Source organism: Paroedura picta, chromosome 7 (assembly GCF_049243985.1).
Source record: "Paroedura picta isolate Pp20150507F chromosome 7, Ppicta_v3.0, whole genome shotgun sequence".
Classification (NCBI taxonomy): domain Eukaryota; kingdom Metazoa; phylum Chordata; class Lepidosauria; order Squamata; family Gekkonidae; genus Paroedura; species Paroedura picta.
This window is the reverse complement of record NC_135375.1, coordinates 68,088,994-68,103,352: the sequence shown is the minus strand read 5'-3', so window position 1 is coordinate 68,103,352 and position 14,359 is coordinate 68,088,994. Positions and strand designations below refer to the sequence as shown.

Genomic DNA, 14,359 nt, shown 5'->3' with positions numbered 1-14,359 from the left:
AAAACATTTTTTCAGGTCATGTTATTCCTAGGCATAATATTTCCCTTTTGAGATGCTGTTGATCCCCAATCCTATTTTCTCCAGCCCAACTGCAAACAATGATCATCTCTGGAGTCCAACATAAATTTTGAACCACCTCAACGTACACATCTCTGGTATCCGAAGTGATATTTTATGGCCCAATAACTCTTACTGCCTTATTCTTTAGTTACTTCACTGAGTTTTTGGAATACCCCAAATGAAATGAAGTACCTTCAGATTCTTATTCTTCTGTCACTTATAAATGCAATCAAATGAGGCTGCTGGACACCCTGCTTTGGAATGCATTAAAACCAGGTTTGGACCTAACTCTATAGCACATTATAGAACACAATCTCCAGTCCTGGGCATGCATGACCTCACATATTTCAAAGCTTTTTTTGTTTATGTGGTACAGTAGCTTTACTTCCTTATTTTCTAAATACTTAGCAATGAAACTCAATTCAATGGAATTATGGGGCAGGAGATACCCATAACTGAACACTTTATACAAAGAACAGAGTTTTGGATGAGTACCACAATCTCATCAGTTCGTGTAAACTAAGCAGGGTCAGCCCTGGTTAGTATTTGGATAGGAGACCATCAAGGAAGGCAACCATAACAAATCACTTCTACTTGTCTCTTGCCTTGAAACCCTTACAGGGCTCCATAAATTGGCTGCAACTTGACAGTACTTTCCATCACTACTGTTGTATGCCACCTTGCCAGATACCATATTCTTATTACAGGAATGGCTGGATGGACATGTTCCGAAATTGATTTTGTGGTGCAGCATCCTCAGATACTTATTGTTCAGCTATTTAGAAATGCAAACCTATAGGATTTCTGTGGGGCATTCTACATTGGAGCACATTTTCACAAAACTAAGCACTGGACTAGGGAGCACTCTATGACCTTTATCTTCTCCTGCTTCCAGGATTTGCTGACATGAGGTGGTTCTGGTCCACAGCTTATGTTGACAGAATACCTGTTTGATTATATCAATATTCATAACAGCAATATATAATTTGTAAACAATAACTGCAAACCAACCAGTCATAAAAATCAGGGAGGATGTTCTTGGGATTTGCTCAATCAATATCAGATATAATGGTAATGCAGCACTTCCATTTTTTAAAAAAACACACTGCACACTTAGGGTTGGCAGAGTGTGTGTATTCATGAACATATTGTATCCTCTATTTTAACACTGCTATATAGCCTTTTTTAGAAGGCACACCGTGAATCTGCACTAGAGATGCCAACCTCCAGGTAGGACCTGGGGAACTCCCTAGAATTACAGCTTATCTCCAGACTACATGCAGTGGGCGGATCTTGAAGGACTGTCAACCTCAAACAGAAATTTGCCTTCAGATGCCCCTGGGTGCACATGCCCAAGAGGCTAAAGTCACACCTACACAGCAGGCACACAAGTCTTCCTGAGGTGGGCACACTGCACAAAGCAATGCAGGCATTAAATCCTGTCACCATCAATCCTAGGAGGCAACTCCCCCTGCTCCTCTCTTCCCTTCCCTTCAACATTATGGTTTTCTTCCCTCACAGCCTTCCCACCTCAAAAACGCATCTGACATCCATCACCGTCTGGATCTCGCTTCCCCCTCCCCTTCGCCCACCCCCTTCCCCTTCCTCTCCATTTTCGGCAGGCGTCCACTCCACACGAAGCCACCCACAGGAACCAGGAACAGCCATTCGCTCCGCTACATACATCTGTTTGCTCGGGCACACATGCAGTCACAAGCAATAGAACCGAGGGTATGAAGACGGATATGGCGAGGGTCCCAGGACGCGCAACACGCCTTTCTCCATCCCCACTGTACGGAAGAGCACAATGGAGCGTGCAAAGCCCCACTGTGGAAAGAGAAAGGGAAGGGGGGAAGGGGGAGGGAACCCGAGTTCGAGCCTTCTCCTCCCTCTTTTGCACACACCTTCACCACCATCATGATCTGATTCCCTACAGCAGCGGTGAGCTGGTGTATTGCCCCACTGCGCCCGAAAGGTAGAGAACAACGAAATGTTACCCGCACGCGCCTCTTTCCATCGTGCCTAGAAAGATTAAAAAACGAGGGCGGCTCTCGCGGGGCTCGATACACGCACAGAGGAGCGCTGCAGACACCGACGCCTCCGAACCTTTTGGTGTGCGGGGGGGGGGGGGGCGGTGAGAGCAGCTGCCCAGGGCTGGGGTGAGGGGGGCGCCGCCGGTCAAGACTCACCCAACAGCAGAAGCTTGAGCTCTCGGCGGGAGTCCCGCTTATCCCTGCGGAGCTGCCTCTCAATCTCATCGTTGATCCTCCGGGCTTCCTTCGCTTCCTCACTCAGGCAGCACGCCATGATGGACTCCAGAGTCATTCTTCCTAACTGGTTCAGGCACAACCCCCGCCCCCACTCCGAAACACACAACACACTCACACACAGAGAGAGCCACGAATACAAGAAAGCCCCCTTTCTCCTCCTCCTCCTCCTCCTCAGATTGAAGCCCCCACTCCCGGGGACAACAGCAAAGCTAGGCAAGATGCCCGGGGAGAGCTAGCACGCGAGGAGGCACTCGGACACATCCACAAAATCCCCCTCCCCAGTGCTGCCTCTGACACTGGCTGCTTGCAACTCCTCCTCCTCCTCCTCCTCTTCTCTCAATCATGCAGCAAACAACATGGAAACATCCACGGGAGGAGGAAAAGCGGCAGCCCCAGCGCTGCCCCCAAAGACAGCGGAGCGCGGGCGCAAACACCACCTTTCTCCTCCTCCTCCACGCCCGCAGACTGACACAGCCTCCCCTAAGACCCGCTGAAATGCTCCCTCAACCGAGCCGCCGCCGCCGCCTCCGCCTCGGGAAAGCTAATTCCTACGGAGCCGTCCCCCGCCCCGCACACACATTTTCTTCGCTCTCTTCTCTCCCCACCCGGCACTGAAGGCAGCCCAATCTCCTCCACCGGAGGAGGGCGGGGGAGCGCAGGCCTTTCCTGTTGCCTCTGGGAAAACGCGAGCTCTGCTCTCAAGATCTTCTTGGAAATGAACTTCCTCAGCTTGAGGATAAAGAGGGTGGCTTCTCTCCCACCCACCCCCCTGTGTGTGTGTGTTGTTGTTGTTTTTTTGTCTTCGAAGGCGGCAGCAACCAAGGAAAACGAGCGCTTCCTTCCTTGGTTCCGCCTTGCCCTTACTGTTAGGAACGGGGGTGGGTGGAGGAAAGCACAGCCTGTGGTGCAGATACAATATGCCGCCAGACGGATTTCAATGGCTCGGCTCTTCAGGCGTGGTAAAAGGGAGAAATATGGCGGACCTTTTCTCTTTCTAATTTCCCCTCCCCGAAATTAAATCCCGGGAAAATAAGCCTTCAGACCCACTGAACAGGCTTTACACTGCGACGCTCCTACGCACCAGCAATAAAAGAGAAAGGTTGGAGCCATTTTTTTCCCTTAATGGCCGCAAGGAATAGTGCCTTTTTTGGTGGGGCTAGATCCACCGCTGCAGCGGGTCAGGGAGGATATGGATTGGAGGCAGACAGATGCCTGTTGCCGCTCGCTGCCTTTCGAGGCAGAATAGGAGGTGCCTGCGGCCCCGCCCGGGTTAACGTTAGGGTTACTCCCTTCTCCCGCGGAGCTGTGTCCCTGCCAAAGCAGAGGCAGTGTCGCTGGGGAGGGGCGACACTAAGGACAGGCTCTTCGTTGAGGCCCTGGGCGGGAGACTAGGGATTCCTGGACCACTAAAAGTATTTGCCTGTAATGGTCATGAGTTATAGGGATGTACTAAAGCAGTGACAAGAATGCCCATTGAAAACAAAAGAAGATGCCTGAAGGCTGGTTGGTTATAATAGGAGCCAGGAATGCCAATTGACTTGCATGGGCTTCATTGAACTACATTACAGCAAACAAAAGTTGCAGTGAAAATGTGGAACGGATTTCGAGAGACGTGCTTGAATGACAGCCCCCAGAATGGAAGTACAGTAGCATAAGTATTCTGGCGCTGTAATGACAGCTCCCAGAGTGCGATGACAATCAGTGGGAGTACCAGTTAGGCACTTCAAATGAAAAAAATGCATAGTAATTTAGCCTTAGTCATCCAGCCCACCCCCAACAGTTATTGACATGGCTGAAGAAAATTGATCTTTGAGATAGCTTCAAAATCCCCCCCCCCATATCAGAAAGACTATACTTTTCCCCTTATGCTAAGAAACTCTAGTCACATATTCACATATAGAGTATATATTTTACTCATACTGTTAACAAAGTCCAGGATAAGCCTGACAATATTTGCAGACAGCACATCTGTCTGAGTTGATGTCAAGATAAGATCAATTTTATAAACAAAAATGAAGGAACCCTTCCTTGTTACTAAAGGCTAAAGTAGTGATTTGAGATCAGTGAAATTCATTAAAAAGTCTGGGAGCCTTTGTAAGCTTTTGTAAATGTTTTTACAAAGGTAATATAAATCGTGAAATGAAGTGAGAAATAATGTATGTTAAAAAAATGCAAAAGGGATATGCTGGAAAACAGAGTAATATTAAATGCTGCACATATAGCAGCAAGGTCCTTTAAAAGTAAAACATACTTTGTTGAATTTTGGAAACAAGCCCGGCAAACAGCTTGCTTGGCTCTTAGCAAATACATATTGACTGGCTTGGAGGATGTGCCCAGGGTCCAGATTCACCTGGACAAGTAACAAGTAGCAAGGAATGGCAGCAGGCCTCCACAGCCCTGTTGTGGTTACTAGGAAAGGTCCCCCCAAGGCATGATGCAGTAACCATTGGATGGGAAGGCCAGGAAGAAGCACTGGGTGGGAAGGCCAGGAAGAACCCTTGGGCTCAGCCCCTTCCCCCTTGACAGCAAGACTGGTCATTGTCCATGTCAATGGATGGATTCTGGGTTTTTGGAAGGCAAGTTAAGGTACCACATATCTCACATGAACACTGATAATTTATAGAAAAGGAAAGCTGTAAGCAAGAAAATAATTTAAAACAATATGTTCATTTTTAAAAGGCATAATGTTATGTAGAGCTTCTGCCTGAAATTTTGAAAAGTCACTATGAGGATTACGTATAACCTTACTCCCTGATTTTTTGTAGTTGGCCCCTCCGCCTTTGGCAGCCATTTTGTGGTTGTGCCTGCCGTCCTGTGTCAGGATTTCAAAGGCCCCTACTAGCTCAAAACTTGGAATCACTGGTGTAGATGGTAGAACTATGTTCTATGTATATTCTATGTATTTTCTTCACTATTATAATTCCTCAGAAATATTGAATGTTGCCTACTTCTTTTTCCTGTAGGAAGGACTTTTAAAATATATATATTGCCTCTCTTCCCAATGTATCATAGTGGCAACAAGAGGAAAGTGCTTGCCTTAGGTGCACAAAGCTGAGGGGCGCAGAAAACATATATCATGTCTAAAATAAATGTGTTATTATTGCTCGTTAAATTTGTATTTAACTTTATACCAAAGTAACTATGATGAAAGTATCTGGGGAGAAATGTTATATTCTTGCCATGGGCACAAGTTTAGCTAGTTAAAGCTCTTCAACACAGTCATATGCATGTTATTCCAGTTCCAAAATATTACATTTTGTGGCACACCAGTCCTTTTTTTAAGAAAGATCAGAGACGCTGTTGGAGGAAAGGAGAAATAATACCCAGGCAATGAGAAATAAAGATTTCTTTGTGCACACCCACACAGAATGCCCCAGAACTGTTATATCTAGGTGCCAGAAGAGTGCAATGTGTATAAGTTCACTTACTGAAAGAGACTTCCCTCGTTCCTTGGGTATAATGCAAACCAAATAATACATTTTTTAAAAAGTGGTAGATTAATATGAAACAAAGCTGGATTATCATGTGTTTTGTGACATTTGCCAATGGTTGACCAAGGAAATTGTTTTCCCAGGTTGGGGCAGGGGATTGCGTCTGCTAAGATCACCCACATTAGGAGCCTGCATGGGGTACCACCAAGTACCCAGATGGTGTAGATGCTTCTTGAAAGATAGAACCTGGAAAATAAATCTGACTGTAGGATTGTTAATTTTCTGTCCTTCCCTGCCAACAGCCCCAGAATTCCAGAAGGTAGGATAAGGGGGTGGAGTATGCCTGTAGGATTGCCCACTGACCAAGGAAGAAAACAGCCCAGTTGGCTATTCTGCCTTTAGCAGCTCAGAGAACCTGACCTAGATAGCCCAGGTAAGCCTGATCCCGTCTGATCTTGGAAGCCAAGCAGGGTTGGCCCTGGCTAGCACTTGGAAGGATCACCTTCAAGGAATACCAAGGTTAAGATGCAAGAGCAGGCAATGGCAAACCACCTCCAAATGTCTCTTGCCCAGCTGCCAGACAATTCTAGGACCTAGTTATGTTACACACATGCCATACAATCGATATACAGAGTGGTTAGTACTTCTGACAACATACTGAAGGTTCCAAAGACTCCTATTGGTGGAACCTCCCCTTCCCCAGGACCAATTGGTACTCTTGCTTAGGATTCTGCACTCCCCTCCTCCCTTCAGGCCTGCTATGAAGGGAGCTTCTAACAGCCCCTGACTGAAGGGATGTGTTTCCAAGAGCAACACAGGGGAGTCTGTGGACATGTGTGTGCTTTCCTTTTAAGGGAGGAAAGTTTCCCCTTCTTGCCTAACCACTGGCTGACAGGGAGGCCACAGACAAGCCCCTTCTCACTTAAAATACTGTTGTAGCTGGCCTCACTGCTCGGGGACAGATGCAGCCAAGCCAAGCATGTCTCTTCTCTGCAACCCTCTGAACAATTGAGGCCTACTGTGCAAGGTTGTTATGCAGATGAAACTGGATGCTGTTGCGGACGTTCTTTTGCCTGTTTTATATGCACAACAACCCTATGCAGTAGGCCTCAAGTGTTTCATCTCTACAACAACCTGTGTGGAAGGTCTTAAACATTTCTTCTGCACAACAATCCTGTTCACCCTCCAAAAAAGCTGTTTCTGCCTGGGGAGCTGATATTTATAGTCTGGAGATGAGCTGTAATTCCAGGAGCTCTACAGGTTCCACCTGGAGGTTGGCAATATTCCTGGAGGTTTGTAGGTGGGACTTCAAAATGGTTCAGTGCCTCAGAGTCTACCCTCCAAAGTAGCCATTTTTGCCTGTAGAGCTGGTCATTATAATCTAGAGATGAGCAGTGATAGTAGAGACAATGGTAGAGGCTTGCCGACTGAGGTTGGGGTGGAGTGGTGCAGGGTGTCCTGCCTGGGCTAGGGGCTTTGACCAGCCCTTACCAGCAACTGTTTGTATTTTGGGGCAGAGACAGACAGACAGAATCTGCTTTGATTCTCCCTTGGTAATTTTCTTTTACTGATGGAAAATAGTAGTGGTTGTACTAGTTAAGAGTGGTGGCTTCTAATCTGTTGATCTGGGTTTGATTCTCCACTCCTCCGCATTGCAGCCAAGTGAACTTGGGCTTGTCACAGTGCTGTTCTGCCAAAGCAGTTCTGTCAGAACTCTCTCTGCCTCACCTACCTCACATGTGTCTGTTGTGTGGAAAGGAAGGGAAGACAATTGTAAGCCACTTTGAGACTCCTTCACCAGTGAAAAGCAGGGTATAAAGTCAATTTTTCTGCTTCTTTTTCTGCTTCTATTTCAGGGGGCCCACACCACCAGAGACAGTTTAAAGATCTGCAGGACCTTACAGAGTACTATTGTAGCAGAAGCAGCCAGACTGGGGGCAGAGGGGCTCTAAAGAGGAAAAATAGGGAAGGAGAGGCTACGCCCTGATCCATGGGGGGAGGGAGGAGGCACTACACAGTGCCATTGGAAGTGTGGGGCTCATAGCATGGATAAACTGGCCTTGGTTGTTTCCACTTATTATTGATTTAGATGAAATTTGACTCAGGAGTGCAAAAAAAGATAATTTTTCGCCAGAATTAGACTCAGATTTTGCATACATTTCACTGGATTGTAGATTTGAGATTGTAGCATGGGATTATTTTTGCATAGGATTTATTTTTAAGAAACAGTTCACTATTTGCTTTTCAACAAATAATGGCTGATTAAGGCCACTGCCCTAATTCATTCACTGAGAAGATCACATTAGTAAAGATCATTGGGACTTTTACAAACAAATAGTATTGGACTATGAGCATTTTATGGCCTGTTAATTGTGAGCCCCTGTGATATATCCCACATTTCTGAAGCTAAGAAATAACAGATTTTATGGTATTTTGCCTATGGCATACCTGACAACTTGCCTTTGAATACCTTAACACTTGGGACTTCCTTTCCACATCTCCTGTAATCTTTAGAATGCTCTAAGGAGAACCATAGAATCTTCATGAATCTCTGGTGAGTTTTTTTGTTGTTGCATAGCTGAAGCCATGTGATTTGTCATATTTATGAAAGCATCTTTTAAATATAATTCATCCTCTGTTGAGTATTAAAAACAATTACATTTTAAATATCAGATAATGGCTGCAATATTCTTACCTCCTTGTGTAAGGAATTTATGTAGGAATATCACAGGCCTTAATCTATCCCTTGCATTTTTTGACCAAGCAATAATATCAGGGCCCTCTCAGCCTTATCTAAGGAGAGGAAAGGGAAAGGAAGGCGATTGTAAGATGCTTTGAAACTCCGTTGGGTAGAGAAAAAGTGGCATATAAGAACCAACTCTTCTTATGGCTTCACTTTTTACAGTACTTTTTTTTGTACCTAGTGTATGTGTGTAGCAAACACTATATAGCTCACATATACATGTCAAGGCTACTATTTCACATATCTGATGAAGTAGTCTCTTTATTAAGTACAATAAAACCTAATATTTAAATGATCTGTGATTCTTCATTGTTATGTTAAGGTCATACTTTTCCACATGGTACTGACATCTTACATTTTTGAGAGTGTTGTTCAATATGTCACTGTTCTGTCTCTTGTCTGAGTAATCTTGCATACATTTTCTATCTAATAGACACTTAATGTGAGTAATTCCATTCAGTCTAGCCTTGTTGTCGTAAACAAGACAACTCATGATAGTGAGGACTGCATTTAAACCATAAATATTAACAACAAAAAGTAATTGGGTTGAATTTGTTAGACTACAACAGTTTCACATTTTAAATTCAAAACTAAAGATGGGCTTTGACTGTAATAGGCATACTGGGCCTTCTTCTGATCTCATTTCTGTTTTAAATTTGCGCTAACTCAATTGATTTCTGTGGTGTTCTGATAATATCATATTAAAATTCTAATCTCACATCTCATGTTTATATCTAAGTGAAACTCATGCATCATGGTAGGATTCTAACTGAGGATTTTTGACAAATAGGTCAATTTTGGTATGGACAGGTCAGAAATCTGACCCTAATTCCATGTAACTTGGATTAAGTTACACTAAAGATAATGGGACTTAATTCCAAAGAAATTTGTTTAGGATCAAGATGCCATGTTATAATATGAAAAATAAAGCCCAGGTAAAACTATTATATTATTGGCTGTCATGATGCCATGGTCAAGTGGTGTTAGTAACCAGACACCTTCTCACATTGAGGGGGTAGTTCATAGGCATCTCATACAGAAACACTTCTCTCTCACCCTGCATTAGATATTAATTTATAGCATGCTGCTTGGCTGGAATGGATATTGGAATAGATGGCAGTTGCATCTCAATGTGCCAAAATGCACTGTCTACTCTAAAGCAAGTATAGAAAATCTGCCAGATGTCAATCTCCAGGACACACCTGGACAATTAGGTTAGATTCTGTGAGAGGGGCTAGCTCACTTTTGGGTAGGGAGAGAATGAGATGCATACCTTTGGGACAATAAGCTCTCCAAGGAACTGATACTAATCTCATCAGAACTCAATTAGTAATTCCCAACCACTTGTCCTACTTTAGCAATTTCCCAATCAGAAATCAAGAAGTCATCAAGAAACATTAACATATTTATTTCTACTCTAGTACAGCAATCATAAGTATTGTCTAACTTCCCGGGAACCCAACATGGTTGCTCTCTAAACCTTGTCTACACCCAGACAAACCCATCACATGTTTCCTAGTTCTTTGTCACATAAAAGAAATCACACTAAGGGGTTGGCACATCAGCCATATTTTTCCTATAGAGGGCCCAGCACCAGTCAGTGTATACGTGTGCTTTGGGCACCTTACATACACTGCCTACTTGCTTGTAGGCTTTTTCCTTATCCATGAAGTGTTGGTCATTTAGCTGAATCCACAGACTTCTCCATGTTGTGATGGTAACTATTATCCCCAGTCTTTTTCTAAATGCTATCTCCTTTCATACTTGCTTACCTTAGATAATTCTGTATGTTTGCACACTTGATTGTGTCCCTTTTAAATTCTCTTTAATAAAATCAAACTACCAGTATATACCTGACGGGTTTGTTTAGAGTTTCTTAAGTGAATAAGTCAGGGCAATTCCACACACCTTAACTATAGTGAAATACTTACCTTATGTAGTCATTATACTCTAGCCCCTCGACATGACATTGCCAACATGCAGCATCTGAGCAGTAACCAGCCGGCTACATCCTCCATTTTAATGCATTAGTTGGTGAATCCCAATAAGTGGATTCACCAACCTATGTAGCGCTAGCTAAGGGGGTACAACCAGCAGGCAACCAGCAGAGGCAAGGTATGGAGGTGCAAATGCGCTAAAGGCACCTACCTTGTCCCACCCTCACACCCACCTCCCTCTTCCACGGGAATGTCTTTTTCAAAATGGCTGACATCCAGGAGTGCCATCTCCAGGCACTGGCTCCTGATGCTGCAGGAAGGGGAAGAAGGGTGCTGGCCAAAAAATTAAACTTAGGACACCAAAATCAGAAATTTGTAAGAACTGGACATCATGTGGGACAAAAGGAAATCATAGCTATGGAATTGTCAAAATGCAAAATTTTAATTGCCATACTATCTGAACTGCACCTCATTGGATCTGGAATGCTGACCATCAAAATAACAATGATTGATAAATGGCAGAAGTAATATCTCCATTTAGGATTCAGAACTTTCTGGGGAAAATTCACTGAAATTTGTCATTAAACAGTATGATCTGTATTATTTAGAACAAAATATCATTAAAATTTGTTGTTGGAGAAACTTTTATTTCCATTTCTAAATGGAAGAAATACGAAAACAAACCATCAACCTATTATGAATGGGAAATACTAATGTATTTCAGTAAGATCATATTCAGAGTGGAATGCATTTTAGAAATAATGAGACATATAGTATTTTGCATATTGATTCTTTCATTGAATAATTTCTCAATGCTTGCCAAACTTGCATTAAACAAAAAGCTAGTGAGATTTAAAATCATGCTGATGCATGTTTTACAGAAGGTTATGTCTAGATAAAGTAAATTGCTTTCATTCAAGCAACACTCTCCTTCTGCAACTGTTCTCTTGCTTATTGTTTTATGATAATAATACATACTTTCATACTTAACATTTGTTTATGGTGTAAAATATACATAATTTCTAGAACACTGTCCAAAAAGTTCTAATGGTAAAACATTACTGTTCTTATACCCTATAAGAAAAAATTTAATATTTTGCCAAGTTCAATGCCCAGGGATTCACTATCCATGCCCTTAAAAGGTGTATCTAAAATGCATGGGAACTGGCTACAACTACTAGTCTGGGAAAAGCATTTTACGCACAGAAGTATTTTTTCTTATGATTTCAGATAGCCAGGGGCTTATGTAAGGATTTACTCTTAGTACTCTGTGGATTGCAGAGAACCACATTTAAATTTCCCATCAATCAATAGATATAACTGCCAGGCTTCCTGTGCACCACGACCTCTTCAAATATGTACAGTTGTATAATATATAACAATATTACATTTATAATTATACCTTTTAAAATTAGTAGAATGCCAACATACAAGACTGTCTCTCTCCATGCAGTCACCCCTTAGCCAGTCCTTTGCATAGCCTTCTCATGCTCTTCTCAGCATGAGGCGCAACAGGTCAGATGACACAATGTGATTGCTAAGGTGCCCAAGGAGAGAAAGAAGAATAAAAATCACCATCATCTCTTCTTTTGGCTTTAGGTGAAACACAATGGCCTGTAAATACCGTGCAGCTTATTGGGCAATGGGCATACTCAGGGCCTTTTCGCACAGGGATCTTTGTTGCAAATTGTTTGCGGAATGAAAAATCGCCATTTAAAATAGTGGAATTCGTCGTTATGCATACCTGCCTTTGTAGTGGAATCAGTTGCGTTTTTAGCGTTTCCCACAGGCTTCCGGTCTCGGCAGAAATCGCTAGAAAGGAAGCGCTATTGCCAAGCTCGTCCCGCCCCTGGCCGTCAAGCAGCCAATGGGCAGCCGTTAGCATGCTCCCAAACAGCCCCTTTCCCTTTAAGAAAGGTTTAAAAAAAAAAAAAAACGACCCATAGCAACGAATCTAGGTAGATTCGTTGCTACGGAGAGACCCATCCAGCTGCCTAATGTGAGCTGTCGTTTGATTGTATGATCGTTTGCACGCTGCCTCGAGTGATAAACCCCCCCCCTCTCACGGGCCCGATTTTCGGCTGAATTTATTTGTAAAAAATAAAGGGACTTTATTTCAGCAAACGGGCTTTTCAGTGGTTTGTGCTTAGTGACTAAAGGTGAAGGACTGAAGCCAGGGAAGCCTCTAAACAGAAAGAGGCTCGCCGGTGCGTTTATCCCCGCTCGCTCGGAGAAAAAAAAATGGCGATCGCTTCGCCGGAAGTTTGGAGGAGAGAGCCAGGGGGAGGGACTTTGAAGAACCAGCAACAATGGTAACGCACAGGTCTTTAGCGCTACTGTTGCAGATTGGTTGCAGGAGTGTATCGCTATCCGGAGGGTGAATCCACTTTTCTGGATTCCCCTGAAAGCGCCACAACGAAGCACTTTTTGCTGATTGGTTTCAGGATTGTTGCAGATTGTCTACGACGTCGTGGGTTATGGCAAATTAGTAGCGTTTCCAAATAGCAACCATTCTGCTACTTTGAAGCCGTGCGAAATGGCCCTCAGTCTTCAGATGCTTTTCTAAAAAATGCACAGTCTTTTTCTTTGCATATCTAGAGAATCCCCAAGTATGCAGAAATGCATGCAATCTCTGAGATTGACACCATTGCACTAGCCTACTGATAGACATTACATCATGAATTCTAACATTATATGGATAGAATGAGTCTGGAACTGGGTGGAGAGGGAGAACAATCCAGACATTTGCCTCAGACATATCCTCTTCTAGGATCCTACAAGCTCTAATGGCCTTGGTCTCCTTCCTTCTTTTTCTTCTTTAAGTGGCTGTTTACCTCTCAAAGACCAATTATGCAGGGGCTGGAATGGCCACACTGACGGTGGCAGGGCATCCGGGAAAATCTCTGATTATGCACACCGATGCCACCAGCACAGGCATGGCCCGGGCCAGGGCCACAGAAGGCCCGCGTTAAGGGAATGCGGGAACTACTGCGGTTCCCGGGATACCGCAGGCGCTGGGGCAGGCCGGCACCATGTATAATTGACAGTGCCGGGCCTTTAGGCCCGCCCGGCCCCAACCTACGGTGTCCCTGCAGAGACACTGCACGCTCCTGCCAGCTACACGAAGCTGGCAGGGGCATCCGCCTGCCCCTGCCGTGGTGGGAGGGCAGCATGCCTCTTTCCACCAGCGTGCGGTGGGGCCTGGCCCCTCTGGCCACTGGCACTGCTGGGCAACATCCCAGGCCTCCCAGCCCTGGCACACAGCATGTGTGTGCGCACTACACTGAGGCATCCACATACACTGGGGGAGCCCCGCCCCTGTGTGTACACAGGGAATGGCGGGGCATCCCGCCCTGCCGCAATGACATGGCAGCCACCCGGCATAGCAGCCGCCATGCATAATGGGTCTAAGTATATTTTCCCTCATAAACCATGTTGAATCAGGTTGTTGGGTTATTGGGGTGTAGTTGGGTTGGTAGTTGGGTTATTGGGGTCTTTTGCTTTTGTATAATTTACAAAGTCATTTTTTCAGCAATTTTATTTTGGGTTATGTTTAGTTGGGTATATTTTCAATTCTACATTTTAAATTGTAGGACATTTGGGGAGATCGTTATAAGGAAGAAAAGGATTAATTTACAATAAACAATGTATTGGTGCTAAAGAAGCACTCCTCAATATAGTTACTATAGATGCCATGGCTCATGAGAGCCAGTGTGGGGCAATGATTAAGAGTGGCCGACTCTGTTCTAGGGAACTGGATTTGATTCAGTCCTCCACATAAAGTGCGCTGGATGACCTTGGGCCATTTACAGTTTCCTGAGAACTCTCTCAGCTGATCTGCCTCACAAAATGCCTGTTCTCACAGAATTATAACTGATCTCCAGAAGACAGAGGTCAGTTACCTTGAAAATGGCAACT

General features: G+C 44.3%; 1 protein-coding gene across 3 annotated transcripts in view; it reads right to left on the bottom strand.

Annotated features, from left to right (window-relative positions):
- Window positions 1–11,957, bottom strand: part of LOC143841057 (guanine nucleotide-binding protein G(q) subunit alpha) — a 111,589-nt gene extending 99,632 nt beyond the window's left edge. The window contains exon 1 of one of the 3 annotated variants that reach the window (XM_077344730.1): window positions 11,844–11,957. Coding sequence is in view for 2 of the 3 variants with exons in the window: in XM_077344728.1 (XP_077200843.1) it covers window positions 2,250–2,385 (136 nt within the window). In the remaining variant the exon portion in view is untranslated. Of the gene's footprint in view, window positions 1–1,744; window positions 1,879–2,249; window positions 3,070–11,843 lie in introns of those variants that run through there. The other 2 variants (XM_077344728.1, XM_077344727.1) reach the window with 2 other exon arrangements.
- Window positions 11,958–14,359: the final 2,402 nt, after the last annotated feature.